Here is a 23405-nt window from a genome sequence, read left to right on the forward strand (position 1 = left end):
CAACTGGATCCCTTCAACGAGCTCAGCACAGTAGCTAAAAACGTAAAGTATGACATTTATTGTAACCACTAGGTGGCGCTATATGTAGAACTGAATTTTGTCATATAGATGTTTTCAGGCCGTGACTATTACGTTGCCTGAGAAGTTTGAGATTTTTTGGAGCTTGTACATGGGAGTTATTCAGCATTTGCTCTTTCTGGACAAATGAAATTTTAAAGGCAATATTTGATGCCCCGCCCCCGTCATATAGTATTTCGAAAAGGCAAGACTTTTTGCCCAGCTGTTCTCTTAGGTCTTGAGATGATAAATGCCAAGTTTGAAGTCAATGGGATGAAAAATGTTTGCATAGGGGGAAAAAGCATGACCACAGTGAATGTGCCAAAATAGGCCAAAATTGGACATTAAAAAATTCATAGCTCACTTCCTGTACATTTTAGCTACATGGTCCCAATAGACTTTTTTTGTGCGTCTCGGGGTGCTACACGTGCCTACCAATTTTTGTTGCTCTAGCTCAAACGTGCCGGTCTTGGTTTTTATTTTTCTATGCTAGGGGGCGCTATAGAGTCGCGTTGTTATAACGACTTCATAATATCAAATTTTTCGCCGGACCTGAGGAGTGTGCAAAGTTCGGTGAGTTTTCGTGAATATTTAGGTACCCAAAATCGCGATTGTTTGCGGAGAATAAAGAAGAAGAAGAAGAAGAAGAAGAAGAAGAACTAGAGCTGCGAGCAGCTATAAAGGGCCCTCGCAGCCCGGGCCACGTTGGGGTCCTTGCACGTTGTGGTACTTGCATGTTGGGGTACTGGCACATTGGGGTACTGGCATATTGGAAGCAAAATTTCTTTGAAAATGGCATAATAAACGTTTACATGTAGAATATTTTTTTGCCAGTGTGTGTGTCAAGCTCAACGGGTTTTGGTGATTGTTAAGACCTGCAAAAATCAGCGTCCTTTTTTATTTTTAGGCAATGAGTTGCCCTGATTGGTATTTTTTTGTAAAAGTGTATATACACATCATCGCTCGTTGTACTCATTGCACAATGTTACTTTTATTGTCCAAAGGGGCAATCAAAAATGAATAAAACAAAATGGAAACGTACATACGTTTGGATCGGTGTCAAGCCAGTGAACAATTTGAGTGGTGGAAACTAAAAGAATATTCATAAATGACTTAGTTATCACACTTAGAATGAGTGTACATTTTTTGTACAAAATACCGTATGTGGGGTATTTTATTTTTTTTTTATATAAGCCTCAAGGGCTAGGTGGCGCTGTATTTATAACTGAATGTTGTCATAGAGATACCTTCAGGCCTTGATTATAAGCATACATGTCAAGTGTGGGATTTTTTTTGGAGCATGTACCGTGGAGTTATTAAGCATATCCTTCATTCACGATATTGCTTTTAATGTCCATAGAGGCTATCAAAAATAAATAAAAATATATATATGTTTGGATAAGTCTGATGCCAGTGAACATTTTGAGTGGTGGAAACTAAAAGAATATTCATAAATGACTTAGTTATCACACTTAGAATGAGTTTACATTTTTTGTACAAAATACCGTATGTGGGGTATTTTTTTTTCATGCCTCAAGGGCTAGGTGGCGCTGCATATATAACTGAATGTTGTCATAGAGATAACTTCAGGCCTTGACGATAAACATACATGTCAAGTTTGGGATTTTTTGGAGCATTTACAGGAGAGTTATTAAGCATATCCTTTTTCATTGCGAAACACAAATTTTGATGCCCCGCCCTCATCATATAGTATTTCGAAAAGTCAAAATTTTTCCCCTTGTCGTTGGGTCAGGTCTTGACATGGTCCAGGCCAAGTCTTAACTCAGTCGGATGAAACGTGTAGGAGAAGTGGGCAAAAGTCTGCCCCCTGTGCATGTGCAAAAATCGTCAAAAATGGGACATTCAAAAATTCGTAGCTCACTTCCTGTTCATTTTAGCATATGGGTACAAGAGACTTTTTTGTAGGTCGGGCTCCCTCATACACCTAAAAATATTCGTCGTTCTTGCTTAAACGTACAACCGGGGCTGCTTCGTTAAAAATTTCGAGGGGGCGCTATTGAGTCATTTTTGTAAAAATAGCACAATCAACAATAAAATATTGCTCATTTTACCAGGCCAGATGTGTGTGCCAAGTTTCAGGAGTTTCTGTGCATGTTTAGACCCTCAAAACTGGCGTTGTTTTCTTGGCGAACAGCGCTTAGCCACGCCCACAGCAATTCGCGAAAACTCACAAACTTCGTGTTGTGACATCATGAAGGCCGAAACCCTCATCTGAGCAACTATGAGGTAGGTCCAGTTAACGTGTTTGGAGAAAAACGTAGAAGAAAATTCGTAAGAAAAAAAATTGCCACTAGGTGGCGCTATCAGTTAGATGAAATGTAAGTTAGTAGATGTCTTTAGAGCTGGACTCTCATCAAATGTGTGAAATTTTGAGAAGATAGGATCACCTCGGTCAAGTTAATGCAGCTTTTATTGTCACGAAAAATCTTCAGACTTTGCGTCACCGTAGCGGCCACGCCCTTTGGCGAAAAGTTACAATATTCGGTGTGGGGCATCATCAACATCTTAAGGCTTTTCTGACCAATTTTCAACTGGATCGCTTCAACGAGCTCAGCACAGTAGCTAAAAACGTAAAGTATGACATTTATTGTAACCACTAGGTGGCGCTATATGTATAACTGAATTTTGTCATATAGATGTTTTCAGGCCGTGACTATTACATTGCCTGAGAAGTTTGAGATTTTTTGGAGCTTGAACATGGGAGTTATTAAGCATTTGCTCTTTCTGGACAAATGAAATTTTAAAGGCAATATTTGATGCCCCGCCCCCATCATATAGTATTTCGAAAAGGCAAGACTTTTTGCCCAGTTGTTCTCTCAGGTCTTGAGATGATAAATGCCAAGTTTGAAGTCAATTGGATGAAAAATGTTTGCAAAGGGGGAAAAAGCATGACCACAGTGAATGTGCCAAAATAGGCCAAAATTGGACATAAAAAAATTCATAGCTCATTTCCTGTACATTCTAGCTACATGGTCCCAATAGACTTTTTTTGTGCGTCTCGGGGTGCTACACGTGCCTGCCAATTTTTGTTGCTCTAGCTCAAACGTGCCGGGCTTGGTTTTTATTTTTCTATGCTAGGGGGCGCTATAGAGTCGCGTTGTTATGACGACTTCATAATATCAAATTTTTCGCCGGGCCTGAGGAGTGTGCAAAGTTTGGTGAGTTTTCGTGAATGTTTAGGTACCCAAAATCGTGATCGTTTGCGGAGAATAAAGAAGAAGAAGAAGAAGAAGAAGAAGAAGAAGAAGAAGAAGAATTTTTACAAAAACAATAGGGACCTCGCAGCGGTCGCTGCTCGGGCCCTAATAATAATAATAATTTTTACAAAAACAATAGGGACCTCGCAGCGGTCGCTGCTCGGGCCCTAATAATTTTTACAAAAACAATAGGGACCTCGCAGCGGTCGCTGCTCGGGCCCTACCTAGAGCTGCGAGCAGCTATAAAGGGCCCTCGCAGCCCGGGCCACGTTGGGGTCCTTGCACGTTGGGGTTCTTGCACGTTGGGGTACTTGCACGTTAGGGTACTGGCACGTTGGGGTACTGGCATATTGGAAGCAAAATTTCTTTGAAAATGGCATAATAAACGTTTACATGTAGAATATTTTTTTTGCCAGTGTGTGTCAAGCTCAACGGGTTTTGGTGATTGTTAAGACCTGCAAAAATCAGCGTCCTTATTTATTTTTAGGCAATGAGTTGCCCTGATTGGTATTTTTTGTAAAAGTGAATATATACATCATCGCTCGTTATACTCATTGCACAATGTTACTTTTATTGTCCAAAGGGGCAATCAAAAATGAATAAAACAAAATGGAAACGTACATACGTTTGGATCGGTGTGAAGCCAGTGAACATTTTGAGTGGTGGAAACTAAAAGAATATTCATAAATGACTTAGTTATCACACTTAGAATGAGTTTACATTTTTTGTACAAAATACCGTATGTGGGGTATTTTTTTTTTATGCCTCAAGGGCTAGGTGACGCTGCATATATAACTGAATGTTGTCATAGAGATAGCTTCAGGCCTTGACGATAAACATACATGTCAAGTTTGGGATTTTTTGGAGCATGTACCGGGGAGTTATTAAGCAAATCCTTTTTCAGTGCGAAACACAAATTTTGATGCCCCGCCTTCATCATATAGTATTTCGAAAAGTCAAGATTTTTCCCCCTGTCGTTGGCTCAGGTCTTGACATTGTCCAGGTCAAGTCTTAACTCAGTCAGATGAAACGTGTAGGAGAAGTGGGCAAAAGTCTGCCCCCTGTGAATGTGCAAAAATCGTGAAAAATGGGACATTCAAAAATTCTTACCTCACTTCCTGTTCATTTTAGCATATGGGTCCAAGAGACTTTTTTGTAGGTCTTGGGCTCCCTCATACACCTAAAAATTTTCATAGATCTTGCTTAAACGTACAACCGGGGCTGCTTCATTAAAAATTCCTAGGGGGCGCTATTGAGTCATTTTTGTAAAAATAGCACAATCAACAATAAAATATTGTTCATTTTACCAGGACAGATGTGTGTGCCAAGTTTCATGAGTTTCTGCGCATGTTTAGACCCTCAAAACTGGCGTTGTTTTCTTGGCGAACAGTGCTTAGCCACGCCCACAGCGATTCGCGAAAACTCACAAACTTCGTGTTGTGACATCATGAAGGCCGAATCCCTCATCTGAGCAAATATGAGGTAGGTCCAGTTAACGTGTTTGGAGAAAAACGTAGAAGAAAATTCGTAAGAAAAAAAATTGCCACTAGTTGGCGCTATCAGTAAGATGAAATATAAGTTCATAGATGTCTTTAGGGCTGGACTCTCATCAAATGTGTGAAATTTTGAGAAGATAGGATCATCTCGGTCAAGTTAATGCAGCTTTTATTGTCACGAAAAATCTTTAGACTTTGCGGCACCGTAGCGGCCACGCCCTTTGGTGAAAAGTTACAATATTCGGTGTGGGGCATGATCAACATCTTAAGGCTTTTCTGACCAATTTTCAAATGGATCCCTTCAACAAGCTCAGCACAGTAGCTAAAAACGTAAAGTATGACATTTATTGTAACCACTAGGTGGCGCTATATGTATAACTGAATTTTATCATATAGATGTTTTCAGGCCGTGACTATTACGTTGCCTGAGAAGTTTGAGATTTTTTGGAGCTTGAACATGGGAGTTATTAAGCATTTGCTCTTTCTGGACAAATGAAATTTTAAAGGCAATATTTGATGCCCCGCCCCCGTCATATAGTATTTCAAAAAGGCAAGATGTTTTGCCCAGTTGTTCTCAGGTCTTGAGATGATAAATGCCAAGTTTGAAGTCAATTGGATGAAAAATGTTTGCAAAGGGGGAAAAAGCATGACCACAGTGAATGTGCCAAAATAAGCCAAAATTGGACAGAAAAAAATTCATAGCTCACTTCCTGTACATTTTAGCTACATGGTCCCAATAGACTTTTTTGTGCGTCTCGGGGTGCTACACGTGCCTGCCAATTTTTGTTGCTCTAGCTCAAACGTGCCGGGCTTGGTTTTTATTTTTCTACGCTAGGGGGCGCTATCGAGTCGCATTGTTATGACGACTTAATAATATCAAATTTTTCGCCGGGCCTGAGGAGTGTGCAAAGTTCAGTGAGTTTTCGTGAATGTTTAGGTACCCAAAATCGCGATCGTTTGCGGAGAATAAAGAAGAAGAAGAAGAAGAAGAAGAATAACTAGAGCTGCGAGCAGCTATAAAGGGCCCTCGCAGCCCGGGCCACATTGGGGTATTTGCACGTTGGGTACTTGCATGTTGGGGTACTCGCACATTGGTTGTACTGGCACATTAGGAGCAAAATTTCTTTTAACATGGCATGATAAACCTTTACATGTGGATTTTTTTTGCCAGGTGTGATGTGTGTGTCAAGCTCAATGGGTTTTGGTGATTGTTAAGATCTGCAAAAATCAGCGTCCTTTTTTATTTTTTGGGAATGAGGTGACCTGATTGGTATTCATCGCCATCGTCATCGCTCGTACTCATTGCACGATGTTGCTTTTATTGTCCATAGAGGCTATCAAAAATAAATAAAACAAAATAAAAAAGTACATATGTTTGGATCGGTCTGATACCAGTGAACGTCTTGAGTAGTGGAAAAAGTAAAAGAATATTCATAAATGACTTAGTTATTACACTTATAATGAGTTCACAAATTTTGTTCAAAATACCGTAAGTGGGGTTTTTGTTTTTTGTTTTTTTTTATGCCTCAAGGACTAGGTGGCGTTGTATTTCTAACTGAATGTTGTCATAGAGATACCTTCACGCCTTGACTATAAATATTCATGTCAAGTTTGGGATTTTTTGAAGCATGCACCGGGGAGTTATTAAGCATATCCTTCATTCACGATACTGCTTTTAACGTCCATAGAGGCTATCAAAAATAAATAAAACTAAATAAAAAATACATATGTTTGGATAGGTCTGATGCCAGTGAACATTTTGAGTGGTGGAAAGTAAAAGAATATTCATAAATGACTTAGTTATCACACTGAGAATGAGTTTACAATTTTTGTAAAAATACCGTAAGTGGGGTATTTTTTTTTCATGCCTCAAGGCCTTGGTGGCGCTGCATATATAACTGAATGTTGTCATAGAGATAGCTTCAGGCCTTGACTATAAACATACATGTCAAGTTTGGGATTGTTTGGAGAATGTACCGGGGAGTTATTTAGCATATCCTTTTTCATTGTGAAACACAAATTTTGATGCCCCGCCCTCATCATATAGTATTTCGAAAAGTCAAGATTTTTTCCCCTGTCGTTGGCTCAGGTCTTGACATGGCCCAGGTCAAGTCTGAAGTCAGTCGGATGAAACGTGTAGGAGAAGTGGACAAAAGTATCCCCCCTGTAAATTTGCTAAAATCGTAAAAAATGGGACATTACAAAATTCGTAGCTCACTTCCTGTTCATTTCAGCATATGGGTCCAAGAGACTTTTTTGTAGGTCTTGGGCTCCCTCATACACCTAAAAATTTTCGTAGATCTTGCTTAAACGTACAACCGGGGCTGCTTCATTAAAAATTTCTAGGGGGCACTATTGAGTCATTTTTGTAAAAATAGCACAATCCAGGATAAAACATTGCTCATTTTGCCAGGCCAGATGTGTGTGCCAAGTTTCATGTGTTTCTGCGCTGGTTTAGGCCCTCAAAATTGGTGTTGTTTTCTTGGCGGACAGCGCTTAGCCACGCCCACAGTGATTTGCGAAAACTCACAAACTTCGTGCTGTGACATCATGAAGACCGAAACCCTCATCTGAGCAAATATGAGGTAGGTGCAGTTTATGTGGTTGGAGAAAAGCATTGAAGAAAAATCGTCAGAAAGAAAATTGCCAGTAGGTGGCGCTATCAGTAAGATGAAATTTAAGTTCGTAGATGTCTTAAGGGCTGGACTCTCATCAAATGTGTGAAATTTTGAGAAGATAGGATCATCTGGGTCAAGTTAAAGCAGCTTTTATTGACACGAAAAATTACCACACTTTGCGGCACCATAGCGGCCACGCCCTTTGGTGAAAAGTTACAATATTCGGTGTGGGGCATGATCAACATCTTAAGGCTTTTCTGACCATTTTTCACTTGGATCCCTTCAAAGAGCTTGGCACAGTAGCTAAAAACGTAAAGTATGACATTTATTGTCACCACTAGGTGGCGCTATATATGTAACTCAATTTTATCATATAGATGTTTTCAGGCCGTGACTATTAAGTTGCATGAGAAGTTTGAGATTTTTTGGAGCTTGTACATGGGAGTTATTAAGCATTTTGTCTTTCTGGACAAATGAAATTTGAAAGGCAATATTTGATGCCCCGCCCCCGTCATATAGTATTTCAAAAAGTTAAGATTTTTTTGCCCAGTTGTTGTCTCGGGTCTTGAGATGATACATGGCAAGTTTGAAGTCAACTGGCTGAAAAATATTTGCAAAGGGGGTATGACCACAGTGAATGTGCCAAAATGGGCCAAAATTGGACATTCAAAAATTCATAGCTCACTTCCTGTACATTTTAGGAAATGGCTTCCACTGACTTTTTTGTGCGTCTTGGGGTGTTACACTTGCCTGCCAATTTTCGTAGCTCTAGGTCAAGCGTGCCGGGATTGGTTTTTATTTTTTTATGCGAGGGGGCGCTATAGAGTCTCGTTGTTATGACAACATCAGAATATCAAATTTTTCGCCGGGCCCGAAGAGTGTGCAAATTTCGGTGAGTTTTCGTAAATGTTTAGGTCCTCAAAAATGCGATCGTTTGCGGAGAATAAAGAAGAAGAAGAAGAAGAAGAATTCTTACAAAAACAAGAGGGACCTCGCAGCGGTCGCTGCTCGGGCCCTAATAATAATAATAATAATAATAATTTTTACAAAAACAATAGGGACCTCGCAGCGGTCGCTGCTCGGGCCCTAATAATTCTTACAAAAACAAGAGGGACCTCGCAGCGGTCGCTGCTCGGGCCCTAATAATAATAATTCGAACGAAATACAATAGGGACCTCGCAGCGGTCGCTGCTCGGGCCCTAATAATGGGCAAAAACGTTTTCTAAAAATAAATTAAGACAAAGTTCTATTCATATGATTATTTATGATTATTATTATTTTCTTTTAAACAATCTGATCCGTGACTTTTGTAATCCGTTGCACCACTAGTTGTTTGGGTACAAAAACTATGTGGTGGTGAACAAAAAAAATGAATTGCAGAATGTCCAAGATTCAAACAACTTCAAATTTTGTTCAACATCTGAAGTTGAACAGAGAACAGTACGTAATAATGTCAGTTGTTTATTGTCTAATTATCGTTGGCCACTGTGTAATTAATGAGACTGTAATCTCACTGGTAATACAATGCAAACACAGCAATCTGATGCACCAGTCAGGGTTCACTCCCTGACCTCCTACTATAATGGTCACCTGAACTAAATATAATCTACGATGTTGTTAAAAAGACTCGAAAGGACTTGAAACTCAAAGTATAGGACTACTCGCTTGAAACTTGTCAGTCTTGACTCGGGACTTGTCAGTCTTGACTCGGGACTTGTCAGTCTTGACTTGGGCTTTGACAGTCTTGACTTGGGCCTTACTTGTGACTTGCAAAACAATGACTTACTCCCACCTCTGCCTTCTACTATGGAAAAAAAAGAACCCAGAGATGTAGGGGTGCTTTATTTTATTTTATTTTATTTTTTACTTTTGTAAATGTTCAGTTTGCAGATGTTTACTGAAATAAATATTTCTCTCTCGTGAATTATTTGTGCCCCAGTACAGTATTAAGTCTAGTGACGCCCCTTTGCACGCATACGCACGCACACACACACAACCGCGACATCCTGGATGCACAAATTGCAGATTATATGAAGGCTATATTAAATATTAAAAAAACAACAACAACCATACAAACAGGAAATTAGCGGTTATCGGCACAGTATTTTATTTTATTGTTTACTCTATTGTTTAATACTTTAATACACAGTATTTTATTTTAATGCTTTAAAGCCACATGCCAATTGTTCTGTTTAAGCACACAGTATCGTTGTTTGTTCACTTCTAATAAAGGAGTGTATGTTGAAGTACATGGGATTTATTATTTATTTTCTATTTTTACCATGGTATTGAAATGGCATCGGGAATCGTCGAATTTCAATGGTATCGGCATCGACTACTAAATTTCTGGTATCGTGACACCCCTAATGTGTATATAGTTTTTACAAGAGTGATTCATTTTGAACAGGAAGAGAGATGTTCTGGATCTCGTGTGTGTGGTTGTGCTCTGTGTGCAGTGTTTTCAAAGTCCGAATTGTGTATTCGAATTCGTGCTAAAGCAATCATAATCAAAAAACTGTAATACAAAACGAAGGAAGAAAGCCAGCTACTGACGATAGTCTGACAGATTTTATAACTGCTCATAAAGCTTTTACACCTCATCTGTGAGGTAACGGCAAGTCCAAGCTCATATTGCTTCTTCTCGTAGATCCCACCAACTCAGCGCCACACATCCTGGACAGCTTTGAACGGCGTGAGGTGATGGCTTCTCATCGAGTGGAGCTGCCGTGCAAGGCCTCTGGTCACCCTGCACCCAAGTACCGCTGGCTGAAGGACAACCGGCCGCTGGAGCCTGACACAAGATATCGACAAAGTGTGACAGGGCTGCTCATAGAGAGAGCCCAACCCAGCGACACAGGCACATATGTCTGTGAAGTGTGGAACGGCTATGGCAATGCTGAGGTGGTTGGCAGGCTCCTGGTGATAGGTCAGTGCCAAGCGATTGGGGTTCTTTTTCATATTCATACCACCACCATGAGCTTTTCCAGCAAATGATTTGAAGGCATTGCTAAAAATTGATGAATGTTCTTTCTACATAGCACACGAATGTGCAGACCAGTTACCCACCTTTTCACAATGTACAAGTTTTCATACAATTTTGAGGGGATTATAGAGGGGGTCTTAAAAGCAATGGCTAAAAGGCTTACATTTAAAAGCTTGGTTAATCGTGAACTCCTGCATATCCTTGGTCCGGCATTCCCAAATTAATATTTTTTAACCTATGATGAACTCACCTGTTCACTGAGTTTGTGCTCAGGCCAAAGGAATACAAGTATTATTTGGCGCCATCATGTGGCATCTATGTTAAACTGATCTGGGAACGAGACACCATGCCGTCAAAAACTGCTTACTTTACGAAATGTAGTTGTTAACAATTACATGCACAGTATTTTATTATTTTTTTTAGTAAAAAAATGTTGTCGTTTCACATTGTGTAGATCAGAAGTGCCCAAGTCTGGTCCTCGAAAGCCGCTATCCAACCAGTTTTCCGTGCATCCCTAATCCAACACATCTGAATCAAATCATCAACTCATCAGGGGGCTTTGCACAACCGTGATAACGATTGTGATCATGAATCAGGTGTGGTGGAGGTGTGAAACATGGAAAACAGGCTAATAGTGGCTCTCGAGGAACAGGACAGATTAACCCTACCGACACTTTAACCCGGGATTAAAGTGTCCTAGGACAGATTAATTCCTGGGGGTTAAAGGGTCGTAGGACAGATTACCCCCCCCCCCCCCCCCCCCCTCCAACAATATTCAGCAATTAATTTATTTTATTTTTTTCCAATATATTTTTTATACACCACTCTAGAAGTCTACACGTATTATTATTATTTTTTTGTATGTATAAATAAACTATAGCTATAATCTTGAAGGAATGTGATTGATGCCTTTTCCCAATATTTGTTAGAGTACCCTAACCCGGCTTTAACCCCCGGTGTGGTCCGAGGACGCTTTAACCCCTGGGTTAAAGCATTGGGGTTAATCTGTCCTGTTACACTGGACTTGAGCAGTCCTGGTTTAGATGTTTACCAGTACCTAGGCAATACCAGCAAATATATCTTAAGAAACAAACTGCATCCAAACACATTTTTGTTACAATGTTTGTATTAAAGAGTAGCAAAAATGGGTCGTCGTTTTGACGAATGAATAATTTGGACGGTACTGAGTTGTAATTACCTCAGCAATCTCTAGGGGCACCACGTTGACTTTGATAGGAGTAAAATAAACGCTAAAAATCCTATCAAGCGTGCATAATCTAAAGTCAATACATTCAATATTCATGGTTTGTTGTATTAATACAGTAAAAGAATAATAATCCACTCGAACACAGATGACTGGGGCGGAATAGAGTTTACAAAATATGCATTTATTTCACTATTGTTACACATCCATCCATTTTCTTCACCGCTTGCTCCTCACAAGGGTTGCGGGGGGTGCTGGAGCCTATCCCAGCTGCTTCGGCAGTAGGTGGGATACACCCTGAACAAGTTGCTTGTGAACTGTTACACTCCTTTGTGGTCTGCTTTGGTTGGCTTCAAAGAGTTGAGTCTGTGGTTGGGTGATACAGGCTTCATCTAAATTAAGACCCCAAGTCATGGAATGTGGTAGAACTGCAGAGCGTTTACTATGAAAAACATGAGAGTGTGATGTGATGGGGCAATAATTGTTACAAAAGCATGCTTGTAATAGCTTCCAGAATGCATTAGTTGAGACACCATGATTGCTACTGCTCGCAGCCATATTCGCCGGTCAGGAGCGAAACAGTGACGTCAACACATTGAAAGCTGTCTCAACTCAACCGACTCCTTCGATTAGACACAGCATTTTTTGACAAATCCGAGTCTCGCAACTGCCCAGAATCAATACTTACTGAAGATTCATCAATCCGTGAATGGCGGCGCCCGTTTGCTGATGAACAAGATGAGATAGGAGGAGGTATTCAGTCATGTATATAAGTATTCTCCCGCCGTGTCAAAGCTGGAAGTCGGGTCAGGTTATATCTTTTCCGTTTAAATAAATAAATAAGTGAGTCTGGATGACAGACTTAAAGGGAAAGTCAACCTTAAACATTTCTTGACAATAATATGTTATATTGAGTAGGGATGGGTACCGAAAGCGGTACTTTTTGTGGTATGGACCGATTTGGGTCGGTACGTCCGAGCACCCATTCATGTAAAATCAAACTGTGCCATGTTTTGGTTCTGAAGCACGTCTTAGTGGAAGAGTTGACAATTTTCCATGGCGCAATTGAACGTAACATTATGCATGCACCAACGTACTAAAGTCACCCACTCGCACAGGATTGCACATGCAAAGAACGAGGCTGACGGTGCGGGAGCCAGGCCGGCGGTAGCAACGGGTTCCGGCGGTGGCTTGGCTGAGAGACCAACAGTCGCCACCACTGCCGTCACGGTCTGCCACCTGGTCCTGGCCAGTGCACGGCGCGGGGGATGCCTACATTTCCGGGTTTGGAAACGAGTGAGATTTTTGCACCGCCAAGCTAAACAAATATGGTTTATGAAGTATGAAAACCTCAACGCCGGGCAGAAGCTTGTAATGTCTCCGCACAATCAGCGCACGGCTGAGAGGCAGGTGTTGGCGGCGGTCTTCACCTACCAAATGGAATCATGCTGGAATGTAAACGGTCACACCATCGCAAAAGAGAGAGAGAGAGAGAGAGAGAGAGAGAGAGAGAGAGAGAGAGAGAGAGAGAGAGAGAGAGAGAGAGAGGGAGAGAGAGAGAGAGAGAGAGAGAGAGAGAGAGTACAAAAGTACAGAAAATTGGTACTGTTGAGTACCGGTATCGATTCCCACGTCCCGAGTATAGCGACAGTACCGGTTCAAATGCGAAAGGTACCCATCCCTATATGTGAGCTAATTTTTTTTTTTTTAAGAGCTCAGAATTGTTAATTCGTCAGTCTTACCGATTCAACATAATCATCATTGCTCTCTTTTTTTTTCTTTTAATGTGCGCATGTGTGTGCTTGTGTGTGAATTTGTACTCAATCGTTCACCTGAAACCGAATAAAAATCCCATTACCCTTCACCTTAACCGGGTACTTCAGAGTCTCGCCAGAGACGTGAAATTCAGAAGCGCAGGAGACCAGAGCAAAGATCAAAGGAAAAGAAAGATGAATCAAAGTGAAATCCAGCACCAACCAGACACCACCGACCACCCACATGGTTACAAAACCAGACCTCTTTCACCAACCCCAGAAACCTCTAAATTCCAACAGATTGAGGAGATCTCACCTGACCAGAGGAAAAACTAAAGAGAGGAAGGAAGGAAGGATAGATGAAGCAGAGTGAGATCCACAGACACCAGCCTCTTCTGATTCAGCGAGCAGTGGTAGGGAGAAACAAATTATGTTTGAATTTCAGTAGATCCTGGTGTGATGGGTCTGGCATGCATAAGAACCTCCACCAAAAAGGGGAACCGTCGACCGCGGTCCAACAAGGCGAGCGCAGCCCCTCCAGAGCCACCTACCGGACAGCCCTCAAGCCGCCGGAGCCTGCCCGAGGCACCATGAGGTCGACTGGAGCGGGGCAGGCCACAACCGGATGGATGGTGAAAAATCCGACTGGACAGCAGGGCTCGACACTGCAACCAATGCAATACAAATGCAATCAACTTTAAAGCGTTTTCTTGTTAAGAGAAAAAAACAAAACAAAAAAACATTCATTCACTGGGCGCAAGCGCAAGTTGTAATTAGCAGTGCAACGGCGTGAGCCATCTCGTTCGGATCAAGTGTGAAGATGAGTCAAGTTCGCCACCATGCGCTGCCTCCTGAAGGCCAACCAAAATAAATGGCTACTAATACATGGACGTCAATGCAATAGGGTTGGTAGGCTTTTATTTTGAAATTGACCCTCAAAGAGCACGGTGGTGTGTCTTCTAACTTGACTCATTGTTACAGTCCACTCTTTGTACCGGCTCGTTCGCGACCGACACGTCACTAGTCGCCATTGTAGAGTGACGTCACATTGCAGTCCGTCGGTGAAGACGGGGTCCTTTTTTTTCCGACTTCGCAAGTGGATTTTCTGAGTTCCCGGACACACTTCCTGGTTTGAACTTGGAAAATTTCGACTCCAGACCATCCTTGAATGCAGCATAATCACACAGGATACAGGATACAACAGAACTAGCCCAGTCTAAGTGCACCTGAGGCCGCTTTCCCACTCCCACTCTTTAATTTGCTGAATCAAACTGCTGTAAACACAGAATTCAAAACTTTGGTGTGAACCCAGACCACCTATTGAAAGTGTGCTTCCAAACAATCGCTTAGATAGTAGAAATGAGAGAAAATGTTCGACCCTTGATAAAAAAAAATAATAAAAAAAAATACAAAAAAATAAAAAAAAGCCTGGAGATGACGTGTTTATGATTTTAGCAAACATGCAATTAGCATGTTGTCATCAATTTGCTACCTTGTTCAGTTTAAATGCCTGCCAGCAGAACTTATAGAATGTAACTTTTTACACACCATCTTTTAACTGCAGAGACCCTGAAAGTTGTGGTGAGCCCGCGGAAGGTGAAGGGCAGTGTTGGCAGCCAGGTTTCACTCTCCTGTGGTGTAACAGGCTCTGAAGAGTCCCAGTTGTCTTGGTACCGCAATGGCGAGCTCATCTACCCCAGTAACAGCGTCCGAATGACAGGCCAAAACAGAGAAAACCTGGTCATGGCCGGGATGGCCAAAAGCGATGGAGGTGCCTATCAGTGCTTTGCCAGACATGGCAAGATGTCTGCCCAGGACTTTGTTCAAGTCATATTAGAAGGTCAGATCCCCCCCATCATGGCAATTGAAATATGTGAAAAACAATGGTTAGTAATTCTAATTTGCTTTCATGTCAACATTGCCTTTTCTCTCTGCTTCTGCTACTAAGACGGCACACCAAAGATTCTGGCTTCATTTAGCGAGAAGGTCTACAACATCAACGAGTTTGTGTCACTATCGTGCATGGTGAAAGGCACGCCAGAACCCAGGGTGACCTGGACGCTAGATGACGAGCCAGTGATACGGGACAGCCGCCACCGCATCTCGTACTACACCAACACCGAAGGTCATGTGGTCAGCCACCTCAACATCAGCCAGACTCAGGTCCCAGATGGAGGGGTGTATCGCTGCATCTGCAATAACTCAGCAGGGGCCGTTTCCTACCAGGCGCGAATAAACGTAAGAGGTGCTTGTCAGATCAACTCTTCCAACCCACCATCACATATACACATCAACATGTCTTGATTTATTCTGCTGAAATGCTTATTTTAATTGGCTGAGTATTGAATTCTATTTTCGGTGGAGGCTTAGTTTTTTTTTCCATCAGAGTATAATCAGCACAGCTTTGAATGGTTGCACATCATCTTTTTGAATACCCTTCACCCTCCCCAGCTCGTGCTGATAGTTTATTTTTTATTTTTTTATTTATTTTTTTATTTTATTTTTTTTACTGGGACACCGTTGTTAGAGTTACTTACTGATTTACTTTACGCTAGTGCAGTGCTTCTCAAATAGTGGGGCGCCCCCCCCAGGTGGGAGCTAGGCTCCATCAAGGGGGGCGCATTTGACCTCGGGGAACATGCTTTTTATTTTTTTTAGTTTGATTTATTTTTACTGTCGTAGAATAAAGTGCAATTGCACCTCCACTACATTAGGGGGCAATGGCGCTCTTATTATTGGCAGAATGTGCGCAGGGAGCATTCGCTCGGTGGTGTAGGGGTTTTGTTTGCACTGAGCATGCGCGCTTTGCACACAGCAAAAAAAATCAGCACAAATTATTTTATATGTTTTTGTTTTGCAGGTTAAAGTTTGTTTTTAAATATTGTGCTCCTGAGTTAATGTTGGTCATTGTGATCAGTTTGAATGCATTATTTGTTGTTGATTTTATGTAATTTTATTTTTCCGTATCATATGGTTTGACATGGTCAGTCAAAAAATGTTTATAGTTTAATTAAGGATTTAATTGTATTTTTGAATTTCAGATGCACTTTTCTGTTACAGTTAATAAAGCTATTCTTTGTTGTAAGTTGGTCCATATTTCTTTCTTTTTTTTATTCTCTTATACGTTAATACGGATACAGTGATACGCAGAGGTGTGCTTATAACAATTTTATAGACAAATTATACTATTTATAGTCGTGTGGGGGGTGGGGGGGGTGAGATGTTTTCTTCTTACGGGTTGGGGGTTCTTTATGACAGAAAATAATTGAGAAGCACTGCGCTAGTTTATAATGGTAGGACCTATCTGCTCTCTGCAGGGACATGCTTTGCTGGATTTCTGTAGTCATGTACTGTAGCAGTAATATTGGCACATTTTACCTCCCAGTGCCTGATGCATGGGCATTAGTCATTCTCTATTGCAGGAGGTCACCGTCTACACACCTATTGGTTTAACTCAATTGTGTTCATTGACGAATGATATAAGGCTAAATAGGGCAATCTGAAAAGTGACATAGAATGGATGCTAAATGCAGTCAAGCAATGAAGATTTTACTCCAAATGTGTCATTGCGGAGAAAGTGTCATGACTGTTTTTCACATCGTTATCCGCATAATCGTGCAAAAGAGATGAGCAAACCAGGATGCACCCAAATTCCAAACACGCTACTGTTTATAGCTGTTTTCTAACAGGTGATTGTTGCAATGGTTTGATTGTTTTTTTATTACAGTCATTTTGCTCTGAATCTTTTCATGGCATGCCAATCTTTTTCAGTGATTTCACATAAAGAAAACACAAATGTGCATGTTGTTCACGGATCTTTTTTCTTCCTGGTTGTTAGTTCAAACTCCAATAGCGTAACGAGTTGCTGACATTTTGAACTGCTGTGCGATCATTGAGAAATAAAAGAAGCAATACAAGTACATTTCATGCATTGCAATTAGCAAACCAAGATTTTCGGCGCGGGTCCAGCCCCTAATAGTTTGTGAACCCATTACACAGTGTTATTAGCATGATTTAAGAAAAACAACAACCATTTTAAAGCTACAATTGTTCCCTTTGTGTTGTCCATAATGTATTGCTTGTTCCAGAGTCAGAATGAATCAAGGCATGTAAAATTTGTGGCACGTTAAAAACACATTATACAGCTAATGTCTGCGCAGCCCCCCTGCCTCAAAATCAATTTAAGAGGGTTGTCTCTCCAATGTGTCCTTCAAGGGCCTGCCAGCATCAGACCAATGAAAAACCTCACTGCTATCGCTGGGCGGGACATGTACATTCACTGCCGTGTCATCGGCTACCCTTACTACTCCATAAAATGGTACAAGGACTCAAATTTGCTACCATACAACCACCGCCAGCGGGCCTTCGAGAACAACGGCACCCTGAAGCTGTTTGACGTGCAGAAGGACGTCGATGAAGGCGAATACACATGCAATGTGCTTGTGCAGCCTCAGCTTTCCACACACCAGAGTGTATATGTCACTGTGAAAGGTATGGATTCCATCTGACACACACTACATATGATTAGGCACGTATCGATATCTAAAAGTTATATTATCATGATTTGAGCTTCATAATCCGGTAATTAGCACAATATTGTGGGGAGGTTGGCAATACACAGTTTAAAAAAAAAGCTCACTATATTGTATAAAAAGTCATGATGTTGAAAAATAGCACAATACTGTACTGTATTGTGTTTTGTGCATATTAACAATAGTGCCAGTGACGAGAAATAAGCTTGGCCATTAATCTGTTTAGCATGTGCTCCGACTGACTCAACAACAGAAAGTAAACATGGTCGATGTCAGGGGTGTCCAAACTTTTTCATTTGAGGGCCACGTACAGAAAATCAGAATGACGCAAGGGCCACATAATGTTATGAAGAGAAATTGTGTTTAGTCCTAAAAATTGTACAAATAATTTATTTGTGCTTTTGCATATTTAGAAAAATGTTACAGTATATAAACCAATTTATTTGTATACGGCAGTAGGGTTAGTATAGCTTTGGAATTTTTCAATTTAGTTAGTTTTTTATTAGTTTTGGTTCTGTTTGGGTGGTTCTGTTAGTTTTTATTCGTTTAGTTCATTAAAAAAGTGATTACTTTTAGTTTAGTTTGTTAGTTTCAATATTACTATTATTATTATTATTTTTTTAAATGTGTATTACTTGTGTGCAATATTTAAAAAACACCATGGGAGCAACGTCATCTGAAGGCTGCTGCTATATGACGTCACTTCTGTGTGACATACTTTTAAACGTCATTATTCCGGTTTATATCAAAATAAATCTACTTAAAATCACATTTAAAATCACCCCCAAAGGCTCAACGACCCACAGCTCGTGACCATAGGTGAGGGTTGGAACGTAGATCGACCAGTAAATCGAGAGCTTCGCCTTTTGGCTCAGCTCTTTCTTCACCACGACAGACCGATACAGAGTCCGCATCACTGCAGATGCTGCACCGATCCGCCTGTCGATCTCCCGCTCCATCTTGCCCTCACTGGTGAACATAATACCAAGATACTTGAATTCCTCCATTTGAGACAGGATCTCATCCCCGACCTGGGGAGGACACGCCACCCTTTTCCGACTGAGGACCAGATTTGGAGGTGCTGATCTTCATCCCAACCGCTTCACACTCTGCTGCGAACGGCTCAGTGAGAGTTGGAGATCCCGGCTTGATGAAGCCAACAGCACCACATCATCTGCAAAAAGCAGAGATGCAATGCTGAGGCCACCAAACTGGAACCCCTCAACGCCTTGGCTGCGCCTAGAAATTCTGTCCATAAAAACTATGAACAGAATCGGTGACAAAGGGCAACCTTGGCGGAGTCCAACCCTCACTGGAAACGAATCCGACTTACTGCCGGCAATGCGGACCAGACTCTGGCAACGGTCGTACAGGGACCGAATAGCCCGTATCAGGGGGCCCGGTACCCTGTATTCCCGAAGCACCCCCCACAGGACTCCCCGAGGGACACGGTCGAACGCCTTCTCCAAATCCACAAAACAAATGTGGACTGGTTGAGCGAACTCACCATCCGGCGTCTCAGCAGTGCACCATTAACACTGTGTATAGTAGCGATGGTGTGCTGCTGACCTTGACTCGGGACGTCGTGAATCGGTGGGGGGAATACTTCGAAGACCTCCTCAATTCCACCTACACGTCTTCCTTTGAGGAAGCAGAGTCTGGGGACTCTGAGGTGGGCTCTCCTATCTCTGGGGTCAAAGTCACTTAGGTGGTTGGAAAGCTCCTTGGTGGCAGAGCCCCGGGGGTGGATGAGATCCGCCTGGAGTTCCTCAAGACTCTGGATTTTGTGGGGCTGTCATGGTTGACACGCCTCTACAACATCGCGTGGACATCGGGGACAGTGCCTCTGGATTGGCAGATCGGGGTGGTGGTCCCCCTTTTTAAGAAGGGAGACCGGAGGGTGTGTTCCAACTATAGAGGTTCACACTCCTCAGCCTCCTTGGTAAGGTCTATTCAGGGGTGCTGGAGAGGAGGGTCCGCCGGGAAGTCGAATCTCGGATTCAGGGGGAGCAGTGTGGTTTTCGTCCTGGCCGTGGAACAGTGGACCAGCTCTTCACCCTCAACAAGGCAGAATTTCACAAAAAAAAATGTTTTGATGCAGTATTAGGGCATCCAGAGGATGGTTGGTTTCATTGCTGAAAAGCTCATATTAGGGGATCTTTAAAACGCAGGAAGAGCATCCCAGTACGACACAGTGGCTTTTATTTTTCGCCTGTGGCATTGTGCCAGTGGCTATGAACGACACCGGAAGTTGATGCGTGCAACGATCACTTAACTTCTGGCTTTTGTGAAAAACCCACTTTATCATTCCCTGGGATTTAAGATCCACCAATAATGAAATGTGCCTCCCTTGTCAGTCTGCATTCATATACTGCAGTGTCATGCTTTCATGAGCAAACTCAGATGTACGTGGCATGTGTGACAACCTGTAAAAAGTCGTTTCACTGATAACAAAGCACCCTATCCATTATCTCACATCTCACCCAGTTTATCAAGGCTCATCTAAATATTCTGTGATGCCGAGCAGAGCGAGAGGACGATAACCTTACACAGCTTTCCTATTACAATGACACTGCATAATTTGAATTGCTGGACTGGCAACCCCTCTTTTCTCTCTCACGCTCTCAGGCAGGTCTTGCTCACAAGATTGCAAGAGTGGAATAACAGAACGTAGACAATGCTATATTACCATTCCCCCAGATAATTTGCCCTCAGGCTACTTAGCATTCTACCGCTGCAGAGAGGGAATCCCCAGGAGGCCATTATGTCTATTTTGTTGTGAATTAAATAAGCTTTGAAGTGGTGCTTATTTAAATGTTAATTGAAATAATTAATTTTTATCTGGTTCTCATGATGGCTACAGTGTCCCCAGGGGGCCAATGAGAGTGAGAAAAAAAGTATCATATGCATGCAGAAAAACAAAATAGATACTTCAGAGGTTGCGATTTAATGTTTTGATACTCTGTGCAAAGTGTTGAAGAATTGTATTTCTTTTGCACAGTCCCACCTACCATCCACCCGTTTGAGTTCCCTCGGTTTTCCATCGGGCAGCGAGTCTTCATACCCTGTGTGGTCATGTCCGGTGACCAACCGGTCTTCATCACATGGCAGAAGGACGGGCGGCCGATCCCGGCCAGCCTCGGAGTAACGATTGACAACATAGATTTCACCAGCTCACTCCGCATTTCCAATCTCACTCTGATGCACAATGGCAACTATACATGCATCGCACGCAACCAGGCTGCAGCGGTGGAGCATCAGAGTCAGCTCATCGTCCGAGGTAAGCTTAAAAATCTTTATCTCAAGTGGAAAGTCTATACAACTTAATGGCAGATCATTTAATCAATTTGTACCTACAATCGTTCAAAAATAAAACATTCAAAACAGTGAAGGATCCATTATAAATGAAAGACCAGTAGATTGAGTTCAGTGTGTTAATTTGAAGAACATGTAGCCTAATCTAATCTCATGGACGTCTTATTTGCAGTTCCTCCGAAATTTGTGGTGCAACCAAAAGACCAGGATGGCATCTACGGTAAAGCTGTGATTCTGAACTGCTCGGCTGAAGGCTATCCTGTTCCTACCATCCAATGGGAATACTCCAAAGGTAAAAAAAAAAAAAAATTAAATAAAATGCATGACCTTACTGCATATTGTCTATAGTCCTTTTGCATGAGATGTCACAGCCTTCATGGGAAAACCCCCTCCGGCACACTGGACGGCAAAATAACCACTCGCATCTATTGAAACCGTTGAAACTCGTAAAGCGTAGAGTCCTTTATCTAATCGATTATCTTCTAAAATGGTCATGTCTTGCTGTGTGGTAGCTTGTATTAAGGGTGTAAGCAAGGGTGTAAACCAAACATGGCTTTCTATCACATAACTGCTGATGAAGATATAAGATGAATGAATAGCAAGTGAAAGGAATGGCAGTCTTCAGAGTATTCACGGATTTTCAGCGATCTTTTTTTACAGAGTTAGTTGATCACTGCTCATATATTTTACGACCAAACATACACGAACAAAGATTGTAACAGAGGTGTCGAATTACAACGTGTTTTAAATCACATTAACCAGCCAAATAATTACTCTCCACTCCAATGGCACAAAGACACTGACTATACTATTTATTCTATATTAGTTAAATATCCATCCCTCCATCCATTTTCTGAACCGCTTGCTCCTCACAAGTGTCGCGGGGGGTGCCTGAGCCTATCCCAGCTGGCTATGGGCAGCAGGCGGGGTACACCCTGAACTGGTTGCCAGCCAATCGCAGCATATTAGTTAAATGTAGGACGGAATGTGTGAAAAATAGAGGCAGTCTTAATGTTAAAAAAGCTTCATGTTAGAAAGCTACAAGCAATCACCAACATAATTCACGTGCACATCTGGATTTATGTACACTCCAAAAATGTCAAAATAATCACCACCAACATTCGCCAATCAAATTTCACACGATTGATCATAGTTTTCTAACATTAAACCACATTATTAGGGCCCGAGCAGCGACCGCTGCGAGGTCCCTATTGTTTTTGTAAAAATTATTCTTCTTCTTCTTCTTCTTCTTCTTCTTCTTCTTCTTTATTCTCCGCAAACGATCGCGATTTTGGGTACCTAAACATTCACGAAAACTCACCGAACTTTGCACACTCCTCAGGCCCGGCGAAAAATTTGATATTATTAAGTCGTCATAACAATGCGACTCGATAGCGCCCCCTAGCGTAGAAAAATAAAAACCAAGCCCGGCACGTTTGAGCTAGAGCAACAAAAATTGGCAGGCACGTGTAGCACCCCGAGACGCACAAAAAAGTCTATTGGGACCATGTAGCTAAAATGTACAGGAAGTGAGCTATGAATTTTTTAATGTCCAATTTTGGCCTATTTTGGCACATTCACTGTGGTCATGCTTTTTCCCCCTTTGCAAACATTTTTCATCCAATTGACTTCAAACTTGGCATTTATCATCTCAAGACCTGAGAGAACAACTGGGCAAAACATCTTGCCTTTTTGAAATACTATATGACGGGGGCGGGGCATCAAATATTGCCTTTAAAATTTCATTTGTCCAGAAAGAGCAAATGCTTAATAACTCCCATGTTCAAGCTCCAAAAAATCTCAAACTTCTCAGGCAACGTAATAGTCACGGCCTGAAAACATCTATATGATAAAATTCAGTTATACATATAGCGCCACCTAGTGGTTACAATAAATGTCATACTTTACGTTTTTAGCTACTGTTCTGAGCTTGTTGAAGGGATCCATTTGAAAATTGGTCAGAAAAGCCTTAAGATGTTGATCATGCCCCACACCGAATATTGTAACTTTTCGCCAAAGGGCGTGGCCGCTACGGTGACGCAAAGTCTGAAGATTTTTCGTGAAAATAAAAGCTGCATTAACTTGACCGAGATGATCCTATCTTCTCAAAATTTCACACATTTGATGAGAGTCCAGCCCTAAAGACATCTACTGACTTATATTTCATCTAACTGATAGCGCCACCTAGTGGCAATTTTTTTTCTTACGAATTTTCTTCTACGTTTTTC

At 41.7% G+C, this 23405-nt stretch overlaps 1 protein-coding gene across 9 annotated transcripts in view; it reads left to right on the plus strand.

Moving 5' to 3' along the window:
• dscama (Down syndrome cell adhesion molecule a) overlaps nt 1–23405 on the plus strand; it is a 703869-nt gene that overhangs the window by 407214 nt on the left and 273250 nt on the right. For 7 of the 9 annotated variants that reach the window (XM_077504132.1, XM_077504133.1, XM_077504137.1 and 4 more), the window contains 6 exons: nt 10037–10315; nt 14895–15170; nt 15279–15575; nt 17546–17821; nt 20864–21142; nt 21350–21469. In XM_077504132.1, the coding sequence (XP_077360258.1) occupies nt 10037–10315; nt 14895–15170; nt 15279–15575; nt 17546–17821; nt 20864–21142; nt 21350–21469 (1527 nt within the window). Of the gene's footprint in view, nt 1–10036; nt 10316–14894; nt 15171–15278; nt 15576–17545; nt 17822–20863; nt 21143–21349; nt 21470–23405 lie in introns of those variants that run through there. The other 2 variants (XM_077504141.1, XM_077504134.1) reach the window with 2 other exon arrangements.

The sequence above is a fragment of the Festucalex cinctus genome, chromosome 18 (genome assembly GCF_051991245.1).
Source record: "Festucalex cinctus isolate MCC-2025b chromosome 18, RoL_Fcin_1.0, whole genome shotgun sequence".
NCBI classification, from domain to species: Eukaryota; Metazoa; Chordata; class Actinopteri; order Syngnathiformes; family Syngnathidae; genus Festucalex; species Festucalex cinctus.